At 35.0% G+C, this 18,807-nt stretch overlaps 3 protein-coding genes and 1 long non-coding RNA gene across 6 annotated transcripts; 2 read left to right on the top strand and 2 right to left on the bottom strand.

The window, feature by feature from the left end:
- The first annotated feature begins 415 nt into the window (after positions 1-415).
- Positions 416-6,216, top strand: LOC143901535 (superkiller complex protein 3). 3 transcript variants are annotated; one of them, XM_077413936.1, is made up of 14 exons: positions 416-555; positions 811-1,106; positions 1,182-1,555; positions 1,633-2,048; positions 2,124-2,591; positions 2,693-2,847; positions 2,928-3,063; positions 3,143-3,525; positions 3,723-4,039; positions 4,120-4,416; positions 4,494-4,751; positions 5,031-5,414; positions 5,497-5,752; positions 5,828-6,216. In XM_077413936.1, the coding sequence occupies exons 2-14, from the start codon at positions 853-855 to the stop codon at positions 5,958-5,960; spliced, it is 3,831 nt and encodes a 1,276-aa protein (XP_077270062.1). In that variant the 5' UTR covers positions 416-555; positions 811-852; the 3' UTR covers positions 5,961-6,216. The 3 variants fall into 3 exon arrangements, with proteins under 3 accessions (XP_077270062.1, XP_077270061.1, XP_077270060.1); XM_077413935.1 differs by having other exon boundaries at positions 775-1,106; XM_077413934.1 differs by lacking the exon at positions 416-555 and having other exon boundaries at positions 656-1,106.
- A 110-nt stretch (positions 6,217-6,326) lies between these two features.
- On the bottom strand, positions 6,327-8,407 carry LOC143901539 (pentatricopeptide repeat-containing protein 2, mitochondrial). Its single transcript, XM_077413942.1, has 5 exons — positions 8,194-8,407; positions 7,401-7,924; positions 7,013-7,312; positions 6,826-6,930; positions 6,327-6,608 (listed from the first exon to the last, which is right to left on the bottom strand). Exons 1-5 carry the CDS (start codon positions 8,273-8,275, stop codon positions 6,465-6,467), a joined length of 1,155 nt encoding a protein of 384 aa, XP_077270068.1. The 5' UTR covers positions 8,276-8,407; the 3' UTR covers positions 6,327-6,464.
- A 2,656-nt stretch (positions 8,408-11,063) lies between these two features.
- On the top strand, positions 11,064-12,830 carry LOC143901534 (uncharacterized). The gene is made up of 3 exons (XR_013258106.1): positions 11,064-11,287; positions 11,820-12,037; positions 12,225-12,830. It is a non-coding gene; the product is annotated as an uncharacterized LOC143901534 (long non-coding RNA).
- Positions 12,831-15,397: 2,567 nt separating this feature from the next.
- Positions 15,398-18,703, bottom strand: Creg (Cellular Repressor of E1A-stimulated Genes). The gene is made up of 5 exons (XM_077413933.1): positions 18,227-18,703; positions 17,190-17,344; positions 16,046-16,165; positions 15,887-15,968; positions 15,398-15,806 (listed from the first exon to the last, which is right to left on the bottom strand). The coding sequence occupies exons 1-5, from the start codon at positions 18,489-18,491 to the stop codon at positions 15,634-15,636; spliced, it is 795 nt and encodes a 264-aa protein (XP_077270059.1). The 5' UTR covers positions 18,492-18,703; the 3' UTR covers positions 15,398-15,633.
- Positions 18,704-18,807: the final 104 nt, after the last annotated feature.

Raw genomic sequence — 18,807 nt, 5'->3', positions numbered from 1 at the left:
GTACCGCTACAGCCTCGCTCGACAATACTGACAACTCTCGGATTTTTGTCAGCAACTCGAATATCGTTACAATCACGTATCAATTCTCAACTCAAACGAATCGTCTCGAAAGAAAGTAGTAATCGAACGAACACGACTATCAGTGACGACGGACGATCGACGAATGCCCCCCGCTCGCCGAGGCCGAGCCCGCCGAGCCACGCACGGTCGCACGACTCGCACGCATCACACACGCATGGTCGTGGAATTTATATTTCCACCATGGTCGCACACCACACACACACACACACACACATATATGTGGTCGCACGTATGTACTGGCACACTCGCGCATGCGCCGTATCACGCCTTCGCTTACTTCGCTACTGCGTGATCCAGTTCTGAATTCGATTCTGTATTTTGAGACGAGGTGAAAATTACAAAAGTGAACAGATTTGCTAGATTTCGACAAATGAAATTGTAGATTTTCTAGTGAATTTCCTCACTTTTGTAATTTTTACCTCGTCCCAAGATACAGAATCGATATCTGTAATTACTACGCTATATAGCCTAAAGGTGGGGCTGAAGGCGTCAATAACTTCAATCACACACACGCACACACACACACGCACGCACACACACGCACGCACACACACACACACACACACAGAGTTTATAACCTAAAAAAAAAATCACTGTGATGGGCTTGAATTGTAAAATGTCGATGTCGAGGGCGAGGGATTTATAAAATCTAATCTATTTACAATAACGTTCGTTTTGTTTATTTCATTAAAGAGCAAAATGTCGGATGACATAAAAATCTTGTTGAAGGAGGCCCGCGAGTCCTTCAAGCAAAATGAATATCTGGAAGTTATGAAGAAATGCAAGAAGGTTTTGAAGAAGGACAAGAGCAATTATGCGGCGTTGGTTCTGTTAGCACGTTCCATGCAAGAGGTGGAGGAATTTAAATCGCAGGTGTCCTTGGTCCTTCAAAAGGCCGTGGAGGTGCAACCGAATAATCCGTTGGCCTGGCAAGGATTAGCGGCACATTATGAGAAGGCTCCACAGGATCACGACAACTGGAAAAAGTTGGCTCTAGCCTATTGCAAACTGTTGCAGTTAGATAGGTAGGATATCATAATTCTTGGATCATTTTAAACTGTATAAAAATTAGAGAAAAAGATAAACTATTTGTGTTTTAGCGACTCTCCTAAGTTCACGCATTTCGTGAATAAAATCTCTGAAATTATCTTGCGCATCAAAAATGATGATGTCTTGTCCGAAGCGTTGAACACATTGAGCACGTTACGAGAGGTTTCTACCAAACAGAAGATCAATCTGATCGATAAGACCCTGGTATGGGTTTTATCGGAGTACCCTAATGATAGAATAAACGATCATCAGGAGCTTTATGAAAATGTGTTGGCGTCTGTAATAAAAGACGTAGAGCTAATGAATAGACAAGAGTATTACAGGAAATATTTAAAAATGTTGTATGATTCAAATAAATTTACAGCGTTGTTGGCAGCCGCTCAAGACATGCATGTTCAATTTTCACAGGATGCTTGTCCTCTAGGTGAATTATCTTTCAATTTTTACCAAAATTTATGCATTATACTCTCACACTATACAATTAGTTTCTTTATACGATAGAATGGTTGTGCCGTATCTATTACGAAAACGCTGCACTGTCTGAAAATGAGCTTGAGATCGACATAACTCAGTTTTATGAGCCGCTTTTCAAGCTGAGTACAAATTCCGATGTTGCGCTTATCGCGAAAGCAGCATATTTGAAAAGAAAGGATGAGTTAATCGATTCACGCGATTGCTTGAAAAAAGTAGTCTCGTTAAATGCGCAATCGTTTTATGCTTGGTTGATGTTAAGCCAAATACATTATGACCTCTACTGTTGGGAAGAAACTGAGAATGCTTGTAGAAAAGCGCTACAATTGATAAAACCCTGTTTAAAGGATAAATTTCAACAGGGAATCGAGTTGAGGTTGCTTGAAGCGATAAGCAGAAGTAGCAACAAAGAAAAATTGGTGGAAGCGCGTCAAATGTGCGAAGAGGTGAGTATTATTTAACACAAACGTTATAAATCCTTTCTCGATATTTATTAATGTATAATAAATTTCTATTTTCAGCTGTTAAGCATTGAGCCTTCCATACAATTGCGAGTGATACATGCACGCACAAATATATTACTGGATGAACCAGATGTTACTGCTATAATAAATAACTTGGAATCTCAGGACGAAACTAAGCTCCAAGCTTTTGTTCTTAAAGCGTTGCATCTAAAAGAGCACAAACATTATCAGGAAGCTGTAAACATTCTCGAGCTAGCTTTAGAAAATTCTGAAGCTTGGTTGCTGTTTGGTAAAATATATTGGGATATGGAAGACTACAACAGCAGTCTGGTGGCATTCTTAAATGGCGTACAATCGGATCGCAATAATTGGGAATGCATGCTTTACTTAGGACGTTATTACCGTGAACATAGTAACGACATAGAACGATCAAGGAAATGTTATCACACCGCGTTGCAGATCAATCCGAATTCCGAGGAAGCTGGTATTGGATTGAGCACAGCTTATCGTCTTCTCAAGGATACCGTAAGCATCATACGCGAACATGTCTTTTATTTTCTTTTAAAACACAAATTTATACGTGATGACTATTCCGACCAATACTAATATTATATATCGTTGTTCAGGCTGCCAATATCCGATTGTTACACAGAGTAACTAAGCAAGGTACTGGACCGAGATGGGCTTGGCTCCAACTGGGTTTGCATTATTTGGATGAAGGTGACGCGGGGCAAGCTATTACGGCATTACAGCATGTGATCAGAGCCGATCCTAATGACAAGTATAATATAACTCGCTACTGTGTGTTGTGTTACAGAGCGCTATGATAATCCTTATCTCATAAGTTTGCACTTTGTACAGTCACAGCTGGGAATCTCTGGCGGATGCGTACTTAGCACGCGGTGCTCACACATCGGCACTGAAATCGTATCAACGTGCGCTACAGTTGAGACCAGGATCCTTGTATCCCATGATACAACTAGCAAATATCAAACTAGTAAATAAAATTTATGAAAATGTAGATAACTGTAGACAATGTAGATCAATGTAATATTCGTGTAAAATCTGTTCCCTAGCTCATTGGTCAACATAAAGAAGCCAAAGAAGCCTTCGAGAGTATATTGCAGAACGATGAACGGCACATTCTTGCATTGAAGGGTCTAGCACAAGCGTGTATAGGTTTGGCAAAGGAAAATATCGCGAAACAATTTCTATGTCGCGCGAGAGAAAATCTACAACAAGCAGCGGACAGTTTGGTAGATGTTATTATGATACGTAATGATCTACTTTGCAATTACAAATTGCTGGGAGATGTATGCTATAGAATAGTCACTCTGCCAGAAAAGTATTGCTATTTAAGGATTAAGCCAAACGCTTTCTCTTTGGCGATGATGAATTGCGACAGTACTGAAAAATATGTGAATATTAAAGGAGACGAGATACTCATGTTGTCAATAGGGTAAAAAAAGAATATATTCTTAAATTATTTTACAATATGACCATGTTTAAAAAAAAGATAAGAATAATATTAATTAAACGCAATTATTAATATACAACAGATTGCATGTATCAAATGCTTATGAATATTGTCAATATTTTGTATCATTTTTACGTTTTATAAAATCTCACTTTATCGTCAAATCATCTTATTTTCAGGTATTTTAGCCGGATAATATCCATGCAAAATTCTGCATCGTTATGGCATGATTTAACCTGCTGTTATTTGATGCAACTAAATCGCGCTACTACAGTCAACAAGAGCGACGTGGCGATTAAGTGCCTTGAAGCTGCAAAACGTTCCATTAAACTCTGCCCGCAATCGTGGCTACATTGGAATATTCTGGGTGTTATTTGTATGTCAGTGTACGTAAAAAATTATGCTCTGGCTCAGCATTGTTACGTTATGGCGATCGAAAGAGAGTCGAACAATGCAACAGCTTGGAGCAATTTGGGAACATTATACTTGTATCTAGGTATTCCAAAGATAATTACTTTTTTAACTTTTATTAAAATATACGCATTTTTTGTGACAATTGTTTGTTGCAACATTTAGGAGATATCTATAAAGCGAATGAAGCATTTTCTCGAGCGCAACGTGCGGATCCTAGTTACGTGAATAGCTGGGTCGGACAAGGATTAATCGCGGAAAAGATCCTGAGGAAGGAAGCAATGGATCTGTTTCGGCATTCGACGCAACTGGGTTATCACAATCAAGCAGCTTTAGGCTATGCTCATTGGGTGCTTACTACTCTTCTGAGTCCCGCAATGAAGAAAGATCCACTGTTGATTTATTTTATCGAGAACATGCACGCGATACCTGCAGCATCTGACGTTCTCACTTGGTATTTAGGTTAGCAGATAATGTTATCAGCACATGATGTGATACTCTCTTCAGTACTTTAAGGCAAATTTTCGATATTTTTTCAGAACGCGAGCCGTATGATGTTTATGCCCTGAATACCCATGGCTTATTATTGGAACGGCTGAAATTATACAACACGGCGGCTAAACAATTTGCTATGGCTTTAAAACTGAGCGAGGATGAAGAAAGAGATATGATATCCATAAACTTGGCACGCATCCTGATTCAAATCGGAAAGTACGAAGAAGCGGTGGGATTGTGCAAACAAGTGAAATGCGCAAATTTCAATTCTCAGTGCCATCTTGCATTATCCTTATTCAAAGGTATAGAAATATTAGAAATTATTTTTATCGTATTGAAATATAAGTTCCCAAGACGGGTCACCATTCATTTCATGCTCCTTTACTTACAATTTTCGATTCTCTAATCAATTTCTTTTAAAACTGAGATAAAACCCGTTGAGAGAGATCTGTCAACTATGATTCAAATACTTTCACATGAAGTCATGGAAATTAAAAAATATATATATATACTTAAATTTATGTACATCTAAACGTGTAACTTTAATAAATTAAGAAAATGTCTTTTATGTATGTATTTAGCCAAGCAGTACGAAGAATCGTACGATACATATGAAGCAGCTTTACATTGGCTAGCAGACACTAGTGCGGATAAAGCGAATATCTTGTGCGCGATGGCCACGATCGCTTACATGTTTCAAGGGGCAGATGCTGTCAAGACCCTGCTATTCCAATGTATACAAATAAAACCGCCTATTGTGGCTGGTTTCTTAGCGACTGCCGCGTTAGGAATTTTACATGACGACGTTAATTTGACTTCTTTGGTACTGAACGAATTAAAATCATATGAAAATCATCACGAGTATGGGTATCACGTCGTCATACTGTCAGCATACCATCAAGTTATTCAGGGAAATCTCACTCAAGCTACACGAATACTCACCAAAGCTATTTTCAGGCATCCTAGTGAGTAATATTAACGTTATCATATATCATTAAATGATAGACGCCTACAAGCTTTAAAGCTTATCCTTTACATGTATTGTAGACGATGTTAGATATTGGGTACGCCTTGTTCGAGTTTTATTGTTGGACGAAGATCTGAATATTTTCCGTAAATGTGCTCTAACGGCGTTGACGCTAAGCAGAAATACGTCTATGACCGATATCGTATATGTAGCTTGCGCATCAGCGTACAGTCACTTCGGCACGAAAGAGGGTCTTCGACAAGCTCAGAAAAATATATTTACATATCCCAGCAATGTTGAGAGCTGGGCTAATTTCGTTGCAGCTCTTTTATCCAGGTTGGTACTATGGAAATGATATATTAATCTTGTCTGTTTTCAACTGCTGAGTTTTCATATGTATTTTGTTTACAGAAATAAGGATTGCGCTCCAATTAATAATCAGTGGATATTGTCGCTAATATCATTAATGAAATCGCAATTTCAAACCTCTGAAAATATGTCACGATGGTTATTTCATAAGGAGAGAGAACTTGATAATCTCTAAGTTAACAAAATTTCGCAGTTTCTATGGATCAGATAGTTTTATTATGGTTTATTGTAAAAGCGAATATCTTGTGTGCGATCGCTTACATGTTCCAAGGGGCAGATGCTGTCAAGACCCTGCTATTCCAATGTATACAAATAAAACCGCCTATTGGTTTCTTAGCGACTGCCGCGTTAGGAATTTTATATGTTACGACGTTAATTTGACTTCTTTGGTACTGAACGGTAAAAAGTATAATAAATATAAATTAACTGGAGTAATTTTATAAGTTCCTTATTGAATCTTACTGAAAACTGTATGAGCTTATGGAAAGGTGTGTGGAAGAAAGTGCATTAATTATTAATTATTTAATAAGAACAAATATGATTTCGTCCATCATCGGTCGAAACAAATCGTATATTTATTCAATGGTTTTATCTTAAATTTGTCTCATAACTCCAATCACATCGGTTATATCGAGACACGCTCTACAACTTCCGTATGGACATGTTTCTATAAACATACTTACAAAAGATCACGCAATGCCGGTCTACTATTACGCGTAAAATTTTGCTGTCGCTGTGGAAAATTGGATTCTGTCATTGTGCCAAATTTCCTTATTTTCGATCTATCCACCTTTATTTCCGTGCAAATACTGTTTTCCAATGTCTGCAAAAATATGATTGTCATTCATTCTTCTATTCTAATAGGTACTAGATGACGCTTAATTTGTCAGGATTTCACATGCAAGTAGAAATTCTTTGGATTGTACAGAAATAAGTGTAAAAAAATAAAATAACAGTACAAATTTTTGCAATTGACACAATAAAAATTAGTAATAATAAATTATAAATATAAGACCGATTGTCATGGCGGCAGAACTTACCTCGGGTAGAATGTGATCATCCTTCTTCAATAAAGTAATCAACTTGTAAAGTTCAAAGTCCTCAGGGATATTCTCCGTTGCCATAGCTTCTTCCAGCTTCTCAATCTGATGATGTAATGCAAATAAAATGTAACGTGTGCATATGTTACATCGTTAAATGAGGACTTTATTTAAACTGAATACATACCACGTCTCTAAAATAACATTCTTTTTTAGAATTCGGCCTGTCGTGCTCCAACGATGCTCTAAGTATAGGTACTATCTCGGTAAATCTCTTCAAATCCGCGTAAGCTACAATTTTCAAACATCTTATATGGATGTATCGAGCCTCTTTTATCGAACTTAAGATTTCTATAGCTATATGAGACAAATTTTGCTTAATGGCTAGAGCTGCTAAAAATGTGGTGGCTCTACGCATGATCATATATCCTTTTTCGTCAATTTCTCTCCAAACTTTCAAGCCATACTCCAACGTCTCCGGTGTATTCTGGAAGCATTAAGAATAAAAATTATGTTAAAATTATTAATGTAAAGAGTCTTTCATTAAAATTTAATCGCCCTCGCAAAAATATTACCTCCTTGTAACAGGCAGCCATAACTAATATCAAAGAATTCCTGGCATATCCGGCCTCTATATGCCTGGTCCTGATTATATCATACACCTCTCTCATTTGAGCGTACTTTCCATGCTTATATAACAGAGATAAGAGAATCTGGTAACTGACTAATTGATCAAAGAAATTCTCGAACTTGGGATCCTTGAAAGCGGTGTACGCGAGATCAGGTTCGTCCAGGTAATAGAAGGTGCGCATCACCACGGGACCAAAGATAAAAGTACCAAATCTCATCTCCTTGGTTTGATTGTTAAATTTCGTCAGCATCTTGACAAGCAGTTCAATGTCTTCGGGTTTCTTTTGAGCTAGATGCAACATGGACTTCAGATCTTCAGTGAAGATCATACTCGAGTCTGCGTTGCACACTTCCTCCATCTTACTGCGGAATGTGTTCTCCACATTTAAAAACTGATTGCGGAAGTTTAATCGTGCATTTTCATAGCCTTGCAGACCCAGGCTTTGGTCCGAATACAAAAATCTGCAAGCTGCAAAATAAAAAGTATATATATCAAAAGTGTAGATATGGAAGAAAAAAAAAGGAAAAAAAAACAAAAAAAAACTATTTTAAACGTTCAAAAGGATTTTATAAAAATATTTGAAATTTTGCTAAATTCTTTTCGGATATGTAATATATGTTGACGATATATTTCCTGAAGTGTATTAACTGAAAATTATGATCGCGTACACCGGCACACACTAACGTGTAACGCGAGTAATGAAGGTATGATGTAAGGTTAAGTCGAATATTACGTACAGTTCAGGAAGCTATTCCTCAGAAGGGTATTGCTTGTCAGTCCCACATTGAACCTCATAAGACACCTCATTGTTGCCGCCATTATTTCCGTACGCAATTGTCCTCAATCCTTTTCTCTGTACTTATATTTTTATCTTTTAAGTTACGACTATCGGCGAGCAATGGGGATCAACGATACGCAGAACGAGGAAGAGAGGAGGAGAAGAAGAACGCGTACAGACCGGAAGCCGGGTAGCCAAGAACTACTACTACGTCTCGCATGATCTTGCACACGTGACTTCCGGTTCGGTCATGAAACGGCATGAAACAACGAAACCTAAAGAGATGCACAGCCGATGTCCAATTGAGAATGCTTTCTTCTTGACGAGTTTTGGGACGCATTCGACAAAAATGAGGTTCCTCACTAACTTTTGCTCCCGCACTGGGGGAGCCACTGTGCCTGGCAGCTAACGGCGCAAATTTCAAAGCAGCGAAAGAATAAAAAAAAATTGTGATAATAATGAGTGGCGAAAAATACGCAAAGACTGCGTTCGGGGAGCGCGCTATTAGCGCTATTGCATCATTCTATCTTTATCGCTCATCAAGTGTAGAACAAGGATAGAATAAGCAAATAGCGCTAATAGTGCGTTCCCCGAACGCAGCCAAAGTAGTCTGTGGAAAAATAAAAAAAAAGCTCCGTTCTCGGAGAACAAAAGTAACGGGGAAAAAGAAGGATTTACAAGATCGGTAAAATAGATGGTCAATATAAGTTATGGTAATTATGCAGTATAGGGGAAGCACCTCCGATGACCTTGACCTTGACATATGTTGTCAAGGTCACCCTCCTGAGTGACCTTCAGAAGGTTTTAGCCGTCGCTCGTTTTTTATTAAAAAGTTATAAACAAAAAAAGTTTCGAAAATATAGCAGTTATTTTAAGTACTGAGAGGCATAAACGACTAATATTATGTTTTTCTTTAAAGCAGAGAATAATTTATTTCGCGAGAAAGTCGCTGCTTTACCAAAACACAACATTTAAAGCAGTAAATTGTTGATAAATTGAAATTTTTTTGTTAAAGCAGAGAATACATTATTTTGCGAAAAAATCGCTGCTTTACCAAAACACAACATTTAAAGCAGTAAATCGTACCTATGTAGGTTAGTGACGCGCTTTAAAAGTATTTAAGTGTTTAAAGCGCGTCAACTAACCTATATATGCACCTATATATGCTATACTTTCCAAACTTTTTTTGTTAATAACTTTTTAACGAATAGCGAGCGACGGCTAAAACTTTCTGAAGGTCACTCGTGGTCATGACCTTGACAACATATATCAAAGTTATTGAAATCGGTGAGGTCGCCAAACTTTTTTTTGTTAATAATTTTTTAATAAAAAACGAGCGACGGCTAAAACCTTCTGAAGGTCACTCAGAAGGGTGACCTTGACAACATATGTCAAGGTCAAGGTCATCGGAGGTGCTTCCCCTATACTGCATAATTACCACAATTTTTTTAAAGATAAGTTGTGAACAGGCTGATTCCTTCGATAGAAACGTTGCAAGCTGATTGATATGTCACTGATTCGGATATACATTTATTGTCAACGAACAAGCATTTCGACTCACGTAAATGAAAAGAAAGAAACAAACACGTTAATGCATGAAAATTAATTATTTTAATTAATATATGACAAAGAAAATGGTATAATAACGGTGTATAACAATATTTAATCTTTTGAACATATTTCTTACATTTTTTAGGACAATGATTTATTCAAAGATTATTAATAACTTTATTTATTATTTTTATTAATTTATATGTACAAAGCATAAATTGTAAATTAACTATAGATATAAATTTAAATGTTAACCCTATTCACTCCAACGTTTTTTCCGCCCTTTTATTCCTCCAACCATGCACTTTCGAGTCTTACGTGTTTTTCAAAATGTTAATAGCTTTGAAAAATTCTCCAAAAATTATTATAATATCTTTGTACCTTCAAATAAAAATCAATGTAAAGAAAATTTGGAAATCATTTATTTAAATATTTTTTTACAACAATTATATGTTGACAAACACGCGTTACGACTCGTTTTACTTAAAAAATCATAACTCACGAACAAATTGACGAAGCTTAATGAACCAAAACGCAAATTAAAGCTAAAAGTAGTGCAAATAAAAAAAAATATGAGATAATTATTAATTAAATAGGAATACTTAATTTCGTCGCCGCAAATTTGGTAATTTTTAAATGGTACAGAAGGACTTTAAGGACTTAAAAAGAATGCTAGAAAAAGAATTTCTGAATAAGAAAAGGCGAATTTGAAGTGACAGATATTTTTTATGTAAAAAAATTAATTTTTTTATAATCTTAGCTCCTCCCCACCTCTTTCACCTGCCTCTGAGCCATAATAGACCTCTGTGGAATGTTAAGTTTTTTTTTAACGACAAAAATATTTTAAATACGCTTAAATTATACACAAAAATACATTTTTATCGAAAAAAATGCTCATTTACCTTTCACACAACACTGACGTAATTCTCCAACCATGCACTTTCGTGTCCCACCGAGATTTTGATTGTTCGCCGTTTCGAGAGTAAATGAGCTAGGACTTTGAAATTTTTACCTGAGGTTCCTTGCTACAATAACTTTTTTCCGGCGTGAAGGGTGGAGGGGATTCTCCCACGATCATTTGTTTTCCGGAACAAACGACTGTTAGAAATTCGTGGGACACGAAAGGCATGGTTGGAGCGAATAGGGTTAAGGAAACCAATTTATTATTTAAATTTATACAGTGTTTCTTTATATACTTTGTACATAAAAAATATCAAATAATATTTGTATTCACCATTATTATAATTTTTCGTCTGATTTGAATGAGGTAAAATATTCTCAGCGCCACCGTGTAGCGCCGTGTCGAAATATTTCCGGGAGAAACAACGATAAAAGAAAATGAGTTCTGCAGAGAAAAAGAATTCTAATAATTGTTGTTGTGTAGTGGGGTGCAAAAATACAAGAAAGAATACAAAAAATGTTCGTTTTTACTCATTTCCAAATCGTCCATGGGAAATAGAGCGAAAAAAGAAATGGATAACTGTGGTGCGACGACGTTTGACGTAAGTATCGTTGTGTCTTTTAAAATTGTCTTTCAATATTTGTAATAAAGATTTTTTTGTAATATAATTAATTTGTAATATAATTAATAATATCTTCTCAAACAATTATATATATATAATCTCTGGGTATTATTGGAATGAAAATGTAACTACAAAAGTTAACCTAAAAACCTTAAAAAATTGTTTTGAAAAAGATCATATATATGTTTCGCAGTCATATATACTGTTAATAATGAGTATGTAAATAAAATTTAGTTAACAAAATTTTTTATTATAATAAAGAGAAAAAGAGAGAAAGAAAACTTATAACATATAAAATTAAATCAATTTAAAAAATCATGAGTATTCTGGGCAAAATAATTTATAGTCTCTAATAACTGTTTTGAAATAAGTTTTAAATGTCTCAATTTTAGAAGTTTGTTCAGACCTACTTCAGACTAATTTTTGTATCAGGATATATAAATCCATTAAGTGTATCAATGACAAAATTGTGATTATTTAAAATAGCAAATTTTACTACTGCTTATTTTAGTAAAGACGGAAAGCCATGGATGCCTACGAAAAATTCAACAATATGCAGCACTCATTTTGTTGGTGGAGCAAAATCGGATAATCCCGGGAACGAAGCATTTTGTCCAACTATTTTTCTACTCATTTATAGAAAAAAAACATCAGTTAATTCTGATAGAGCCAAACGTTTAGAAGCTAGACGAAAGAATGTAGAAGCTTTATGTGCGTCAAGTAGTGATTGTACGTTTTTGTAAAACAATAATTTATATATAGTAATTAAGAATAGTTTTATTTTTCTCCAATTAATTATTTATTTAAAAAGGTACAAATAGTAGTTAAAATTGTGGTTACGTATATAGATATAAAATATATAATTTTGTATTGTGCAATAATTTGATAATTATGTGGTTAAATTTTGTACTTCCAGATGATATAGATGTGTCAAATCATTGTCATTCAGTTCCATCTATAACAGTTGAAACGAATGAGATTGGTATTCAGACAGATGCTTCTTATGTGGTGGAAGAAGATGATGTTCCAAGCATTATTTTTTGCTCTATAGATTCTGTCCTTCATGAAGCAGAAATACAAACAAACATACAAATATTGAAGAAAAAAACGAAGAAAGGGATTATTGTACCACAAAGTTTATTAGTTGAAAAAAAAGATGCTCGCATTGGTCCTGACAACGAATGGAAGGAGGGATTTCAGGGATTCGAAAATATAAAAGACGATTCTACGATGAAACAATTAGGTGGCATATCCTTGTCATTGTTTTTAATTTTAATGCAATTTATAAGGCCAAAAGCTATCGGCCAGCCGTCATTTTACAGAAGTTTATCAGCCGAAAACAGATTGCTTCTTTTTCTGATGAAAATGAAATTGGGAATTAGTTTCAGCGCTTTAGGGTGAATATTTAATATTTCTAAAGTTACTGCATCAAGTATTTTTTATAGCACTTTGAATACATTGTATGAAAACACAAAAACATGGTTATTTTGGCCATCAAGAGAAGCAATCAAGAAAACAATGCCACAATCGTTTGTTAATTATCCCAATTGCAGAGCAATAATAGATTGTACAGAACTAAAATGTGATACTCCTCCAACAGTCGAACAAAGGGCACTTATGTATTCCTCTTACAAATCGTGTTTTACCGTTAAATATTTAATAGCAGTTAGTCCTTCAGGTTTAATAACTTTTGTTTCGAAAGGTTATGGCGGTCGTTTAAGTGACTCATTTATTACAAACGATTGTGGTTTTTTAAATTTAATTGAACCTGGCGATTTAGTTTTGGCTAATAAAGGATTTCCAGCGATAAGAATTGAAATTTTAAAACGGAAATGTACATTGGTAATGCCACCGTTTGGGTATAATCCGCAATTTACTTCAGAAGAAGTTCTTGAAGGCTATAAGATAGCCTCAGTGCGAATACACGTAGAAAGAGCAATTCAAAGAATAAAACTTTTTCAAATTTTACATCACATTAATATAGAGTGTTTACCTTATATTGACAAAATTGTTTATGTAGCATGTGTCTTAGCAAATAATAAAGAACCTCTTATATTGCGTGGTGAAGAAGAAAGCACATAAGTTTACAAGTAACAATTAATATATATTTGCTAAATAAGCTTCTTTACATTTATAAACAGAATGAAGGAAATATTTTACGTGCATATTAATATAAACATTAAATTAATAGTAAGTATTAATAGAGAATTAGTATTAGTACTATTGTAATAATAGTAATATTAATATTATTGTACGTATTAATAGGTAGACATTAAGATTTAATATTATTAATAAATTATATATTAAATTAAAAGAAATCACAAAGTGGACTTTTACTAAGTGCACTTTTATGCATGCAAGATTTTTAAAAAATACTTAAAGTAAAACATTTCGATTTTAGGTATTAAGACACTTAAGAAATCGTCATCTCTAAATATTTTCAAATGAACAGAATTTAAATTAAAATAAACCACAAAATGACAAAGCTCAATTCCAATTATATATAAAGATAATTGAATTTGAGTGTAGTACTTGTGTGTTTTTTTCAATTCAATTGCTTTTTTGTTGTTAAAAAATAAATAGGGAACATATGTGATTTCTTTATCGTAATCAACAATTTTTGCATTTCGACAAGTAAATGGACACTTAATTTCAAGTAACTCATAATTATTTTCATTTCGAATGATTCCATCAGGACTGCAACCTAGAAAAGGCTGATCTATAGATATTATTAATCCTGTTTGATGTACAATAAAGTTAGTTTTCTCTTGAAACCATTGACGAGCTGTAGCTTCCATTTGCATACCATACCGCATAGCTTCTGATTGATAACCTTGGTATTTTTCGTTTTTAAATGTCAAAGCTAATTTATCGAAATTATCTGTACGAGTTTTTATTCGATGCGCTCTACTGCTTGCAGTTACCCTAATATACCGTTCTCTGTACCAAATTACTGTATCCGACTGATTAAATGACAGAAAACAAATATCTTTCCACTGTACTTCATCCAGAGTTACTTCTTCAGCATAAAATTTTTTATGTTTTGCGGGACATTTCATTACTCTCATTTTTAGGCAAATATTATTTTCAAGGATTTCGTAAGCATGATACAGTTTAAATTGTTTTTTTGTTTGTACTTTAAACAATTGTCCAATTAAATCTTTTGATCGTTTTTCTTGTTCCATAACAGCTAATGAATTTTTGCCTTTTTCAATTTCACAGCTAAGTTCAGCTTTCACCGCAAAAATCATTTCAAAATTTTGACTCATGTGAAATTCATTCTGAGTAACTGCGACGATATCTTTGAAGGAATAATTTTGCTTATGAACGATATTTCCTTCCATTGATGGAAAAAGCGAATCAATTGTACACGTTTTTTTATATTTTTGTAATTGTTCTTCAGGTGGTCGATTTCACAGCATAGGTTCGTCAGTTTTTGATCTAAAATTCTCTTCGTTCACAAAAATACAGACCGCTGCTGCATGCTTGCAATATCCCTTTCCAGCTTTACACGTACACGAGCAATTTAAGATTTCTCTATCATTATTTAACTGAAATATAAATATTTTCTATATTAAAACCAATAATTGGTTTCAAAATTGAGACATAAGACGTCTTAAAATCGTCATAAACACGTCTAATGTCCCGGTTTCGGACATGTTTGCAGATGTGTGCTATCTGGGTATATATATATTACTATATTATGTGTTATACCTCGATTACAGGTTTATAAAAATTAGTATTATTTTTGGTGCTAAATCCACCAGGAGTTTCTCTCAAAACTGTCCCTCGCAATATTCTTTTAAACTGCAAAACTTCTTCGCTAATATGACCAACATGATTGCTGGTAAAACAGTTTTTTCCCTTTTGAAACACTTTTCTTTCTAAACAAATTTAACTTCACGCTTTGAAATCCACATTTAATAATTACGGACATTGTTAAACGTAAGTGTTATGCTAAGATATGCAAATAAATGCGTTTTGTCAAAACTATTTATTACGTGTCACTTACATCTCTCCCGGAAAAAGTTGAGAATTATTACGCGAGATGGCGCGGCGTCCGCCTCAAACAGATGCTTAACTAGCGTATACATGCGAATAATCAATTTATTAATCTACATGCGCTGATTTTTATTACAAATAATAAAATATGTAATTTTCAGTCGTTTACATAGTTTTCTTATGTCTATTCTTAAAATAGCAAATCACTTGAGGGATATAGAAATGTTAGGTTTTTAAAATTTCTTCCCTAGGAGACCCGAAGAATATCGAGAGCCTTCAGCATTCGGACTGTCAGAATCTTATTCTGACAGAGATTACGCTTATTAAACAACGGGTTTGAAAACAAACGGCGACGTAATTTTTCCACGACGCAGAAAGTTTCCACGGACAACCGGCGGGTGCAAGTATTCCTCCACAGGAATGTATTTCGGTCCACCGAAGGTGTTAAGCAGGGCGATGGCCGTCATCTTCAACTCGGCGAAAAAGAATTTGTGGTCTGCGCAAAACAAACGGTACAAATGTAATCTGACGTACAAAAATTCTTTAGATAATATACGAAGACACTAGCGATATTACTTGCGGGCATGTTCTCCAGCTTCGGGTGACGGCCGAAGAATAATTGCTTCGCGACATCGTGCTCCTTAGTATTGTTTTTCAGCTGTTGTTAAAATATCAAATATGTTAGTAACGGCTAAATGCAAAGAATAATGCATAATAAGCAAATATTTTACTGACCCCTACAATCTTTCCAGTTAGCATCACTCTAACGCATCGTGGGTCCATCGGATCATATCCTTTATCCTTGCAATAGCTACCTTGAGCCAATGACACCAGGATAGTCGCACGATGATCTTTCTACACAATCGGACATTAATGCAATATAATTGTAAAGAAGTTTAGATCAACGATTAGCGACAGGCGTGTTAGATTATTTTGATAAAATTATATTTTTAGCTTCTTATATTTTTTCAAGCCAAATAATAAAATTATATAATCAAACTTTTTGCTTATCTCTTGATAACACAGTAATTAAATTCTTTTGAATTATATAAGACAATTACGTAAGATAATTATCAGAACTCTTTAATTATAAGATGTACATACGTGATATCAAAATGTGAAACAACAGCAATAATTTTTTTAAGTTACACTTGTGCAAGTATAATAAAATATTATGGATTTAATCTGAGGATCGTTTCTGCAAACTGAACAAGTATATCTTTTTAATTAACATAACGATCAATGTAATTATCGCATGATTAATCTTCAATTTCTTCCCAATCGATAAGAAAATGATAAGAAAAATTAATGGTGCAAATAATTATTTGAATTTCTGGCTTCTTTTCCTGCGCAGTTGTTAATACTATATATTTTTGCATAATCATGAAATAATCATATTAATTTTTTATATTGATTTAAAACAATGATGCACCTTTTGCAGCTTGCAAGGATAAGACAACAAAAAAGCAGTGTATTCTAATAATATTTTATTACATTAGTATAGATATAATCTAAAAAATTATTGTGTGCTATCGTGTAACGTTTGATGTCATGCACATTGTACATTGCATAACTAAAAAAGTTTTAATTATTGTCTTATCAAGAGAGATAAGCCAAAAATTTAATTTCATAGAATTTTATCATTAAGTCTTATCAAGAGATATTAAAAATATAATTATCAGATCGATTTATGCAAGGATCTCTTTTTGTATCACATTTTTAAACAGAATTATTGTATTGTTTGTCACATTTTTCAAACTCGTATCGTAGATGCTTTAGATAGTATAACGTGCAGTATAACGTATACAGTATATGCGGTATACGTTGCACGGAAATGCAACAGCTAATAATCAATTGATATCGTACTATCACTACTTACAGCAAGATCTTGAGCGGTGAAGTCGAGAGGAGTGAGGTACATGTACGGTATTCCAGTACCGTTTCCAACAGGCCCGTCGGCGATGGAGATCAAATTTGCAACGGGAAAGCTTTCAACATCCTTCCTTGTGCTTATCGTCGCTACGGCTCCCCAATCTGCCGACACATAGATCCACACGATACTGAATGCGTAAATAGGTATATTAATGAAAGATGACGCGCTGAATTAAATGATTTTAACAAAACTCCTTTTTTTCTATACAATAAAATGATTCGAATTCTAAAAGTAGTTCCTTTCAGGTTGACTCGAGTGAAGAGAGAGCCAATTTCTTTGTTTGATCCCTTTGTCTTCTCTTCTGGGAAACAAAAGGATTATTCTTACATTTACTGTAATATTCGAAGCGGTCTTTTTGTCGTGTTTTGCATTCGACAATGGCGACGAATTATTTATTTTTAGTTGACATCAGATCAAATATGCTTGGCGCGAGACCAAAATACCGATATTTTGTTGACGGCAAATAGCTATGTACATATATATTGTATATATAGATATATATAGATATACACGTTTTATCTACAAGACGCATGAATGAGACGTAATAATAAAACAGCACGTGCAATTTTTTTTTCTTTTTTGTCCTATCCCCGACTTTCGATAATTATCTCGGCACGCACTTCTTGATAAAATGACACGCAAGCTGCGAAAATTTCCTTTCAATTACATACTTAATTCAATCCTATTATCGAGTCGAAACTGCACGCAGCGTGGTGCGCGTGTATTCGCGCACGTACATACGTCCGCCGCGTATCTCGAAAGTCCATTTACTCTTTATAAAACAGATACGCGTTTATGTAAGTGTTGCTTACAGAATACACGAGCTGTACATACATTCTGTATGCTGGTGTATATTCTATAAATATATCAGAATGTATAATTAATTAAATGATATAATTTTTAGACATAATATTATTATACTGTGCTACTTCATTAATGTAAAAACTTGTTCGGTAGGTTTTCTAAAAAGATATCATGATTACCAGCTTGATTAACGACGAATCTGGCTAATAAGGCCGGTATTAGATGCTCTGAGACTTGGGCACGAGTGAGCTGAGCCGACTGAGCGTCGTCGAATCCAATCGAACGCGTCAGGAATTCGATGGATTCATGCAGCTCCTTTGTCTTCCTCTCCACGGAGTTCTTTTCGATTTCATTCCAGGATGCGGGCTGCACTCCAGCATAGAGTTTACTCGCGTCGCTCAGCAGGACGCACAAAGCGACGACGCTCGCAAATCGCGACATCATGGTAAGCGCTGTATGCTGTTATTTCACGACGCGCAATTGAAGCGAGAGGACTACTCAGCGATATTTTCCCACAAAGGTGATGCTCGGGAGCAAGTGCGCCTTACAAGTGGCTAATGCTGACTGCGCGCGCTTTACAAACCTCGGAAATAATGACTACTCGTCATTGACGAGGTCAATGACTGTTTTCCTTGACTTGCGCAGCAAAGACAAATTTGGTAGATTAAATCCAGACGCACGCGTATTATTGTTGCGTCGTTATCGCGCGCGTTTAGCAAATCGACGCGCCGCATCGCGTTTCGCGCGACGATGCGACGAA

This window comes from Temnothorax americanus, unplaced genomic scaffold (genome assembly GCF_048541705.1).
Source record: "Temnothorax americanus isolate GAGA-0224 unplaced genomic scaffold, ASM4854170v1 Scaffold34, whole genome shotgun sequence".
In the NCBI taxonomy this organism is placed as follows: Eukaryota; Metazoa; Arthropoda; class Insecta; order Hymenoptera; family Formicidae; genus Temnothorax; species Temnothorax americanus.
Note: the sequence above shows the minus strand (reverse complement) of the source record. Positions and strands in the feature narration are given on the sequence as shown.

What these genes read in the sequence shown, in the direction of transcription:
- LOC143901535 (XM_077413935.1), top strand. Translation starts at nt 781, where the DNA reads ATGTCGGATGACATAAAAATCTTGTTGAAGGAGGCCCGCGAGTCCTTC. An exon ending in AAACTGTTGCAGTTAGATAG is followed by an intron (nt 1,107 to 1,181) that starts GTAGGATATCAT and finishes TTTGTGTTTTAG; the next exon opens with CGACTCTCCTAAGTTCACGC. An exon ending in CGCGTCAAATGTGCGAAGAG is followed by an intron (nt 2,049 to 2,123) that starts GTGAGTATTATT and finishes TTCTATTTTCAG; the next exon opens with CTGTTAAGCATTGAGCCTTC.
- LOC143901539 (XM_077413942.1), bottom strand. Translation starts at nt 8,275, where the DNA reads ATGGCGGCAACAATGAGGTGTCTTATGAGGTTCAATGTGGGACTGACA. An exon ending in TGGCTGCCTGTTACAAGGAG is followed by an intron (nt 7,313 to 7,400) that starts GTAATATTTTTG and finishes TAATGCTTCCAG; the next exon opens with AATACACCGGAGACGTTGGA. An exon ending in AATGTTATTTTAGAGACGTG is followed by an intron (nt 6,931 to 7,012) that starts GTATGTATTCAG and finishes TTACATCATCAG; the next exon opens with ATTGAGAAGCTGGAAGAAGC.
- Creg (XM_077413933.1), bottom strand. Translation starts at nt 18,491, where the DNA reads ATGATGTCGCGATTTGCGAGCGTCGTCGCTTTGTGCGTCCTGCTGAGC. An exon ending in TCACCGCTCAAGATCTTGCT is followed by an intron (nt 16,166 to 17,189) that starts GTAAGTAGTGAT and finishes CCGATTGTGTAG; the next exon opens with AAAGATCATCGTGCGACTAT. An exon ending in GCTGGAGAACATGCCCGCAA is followed by an intron (nt 15,807 to 15,886) that starts GTAATATCGCTA and finishes TGTTTTGCGCAG; the next exon opens with ACCACAAATTCTTTTTCGCC.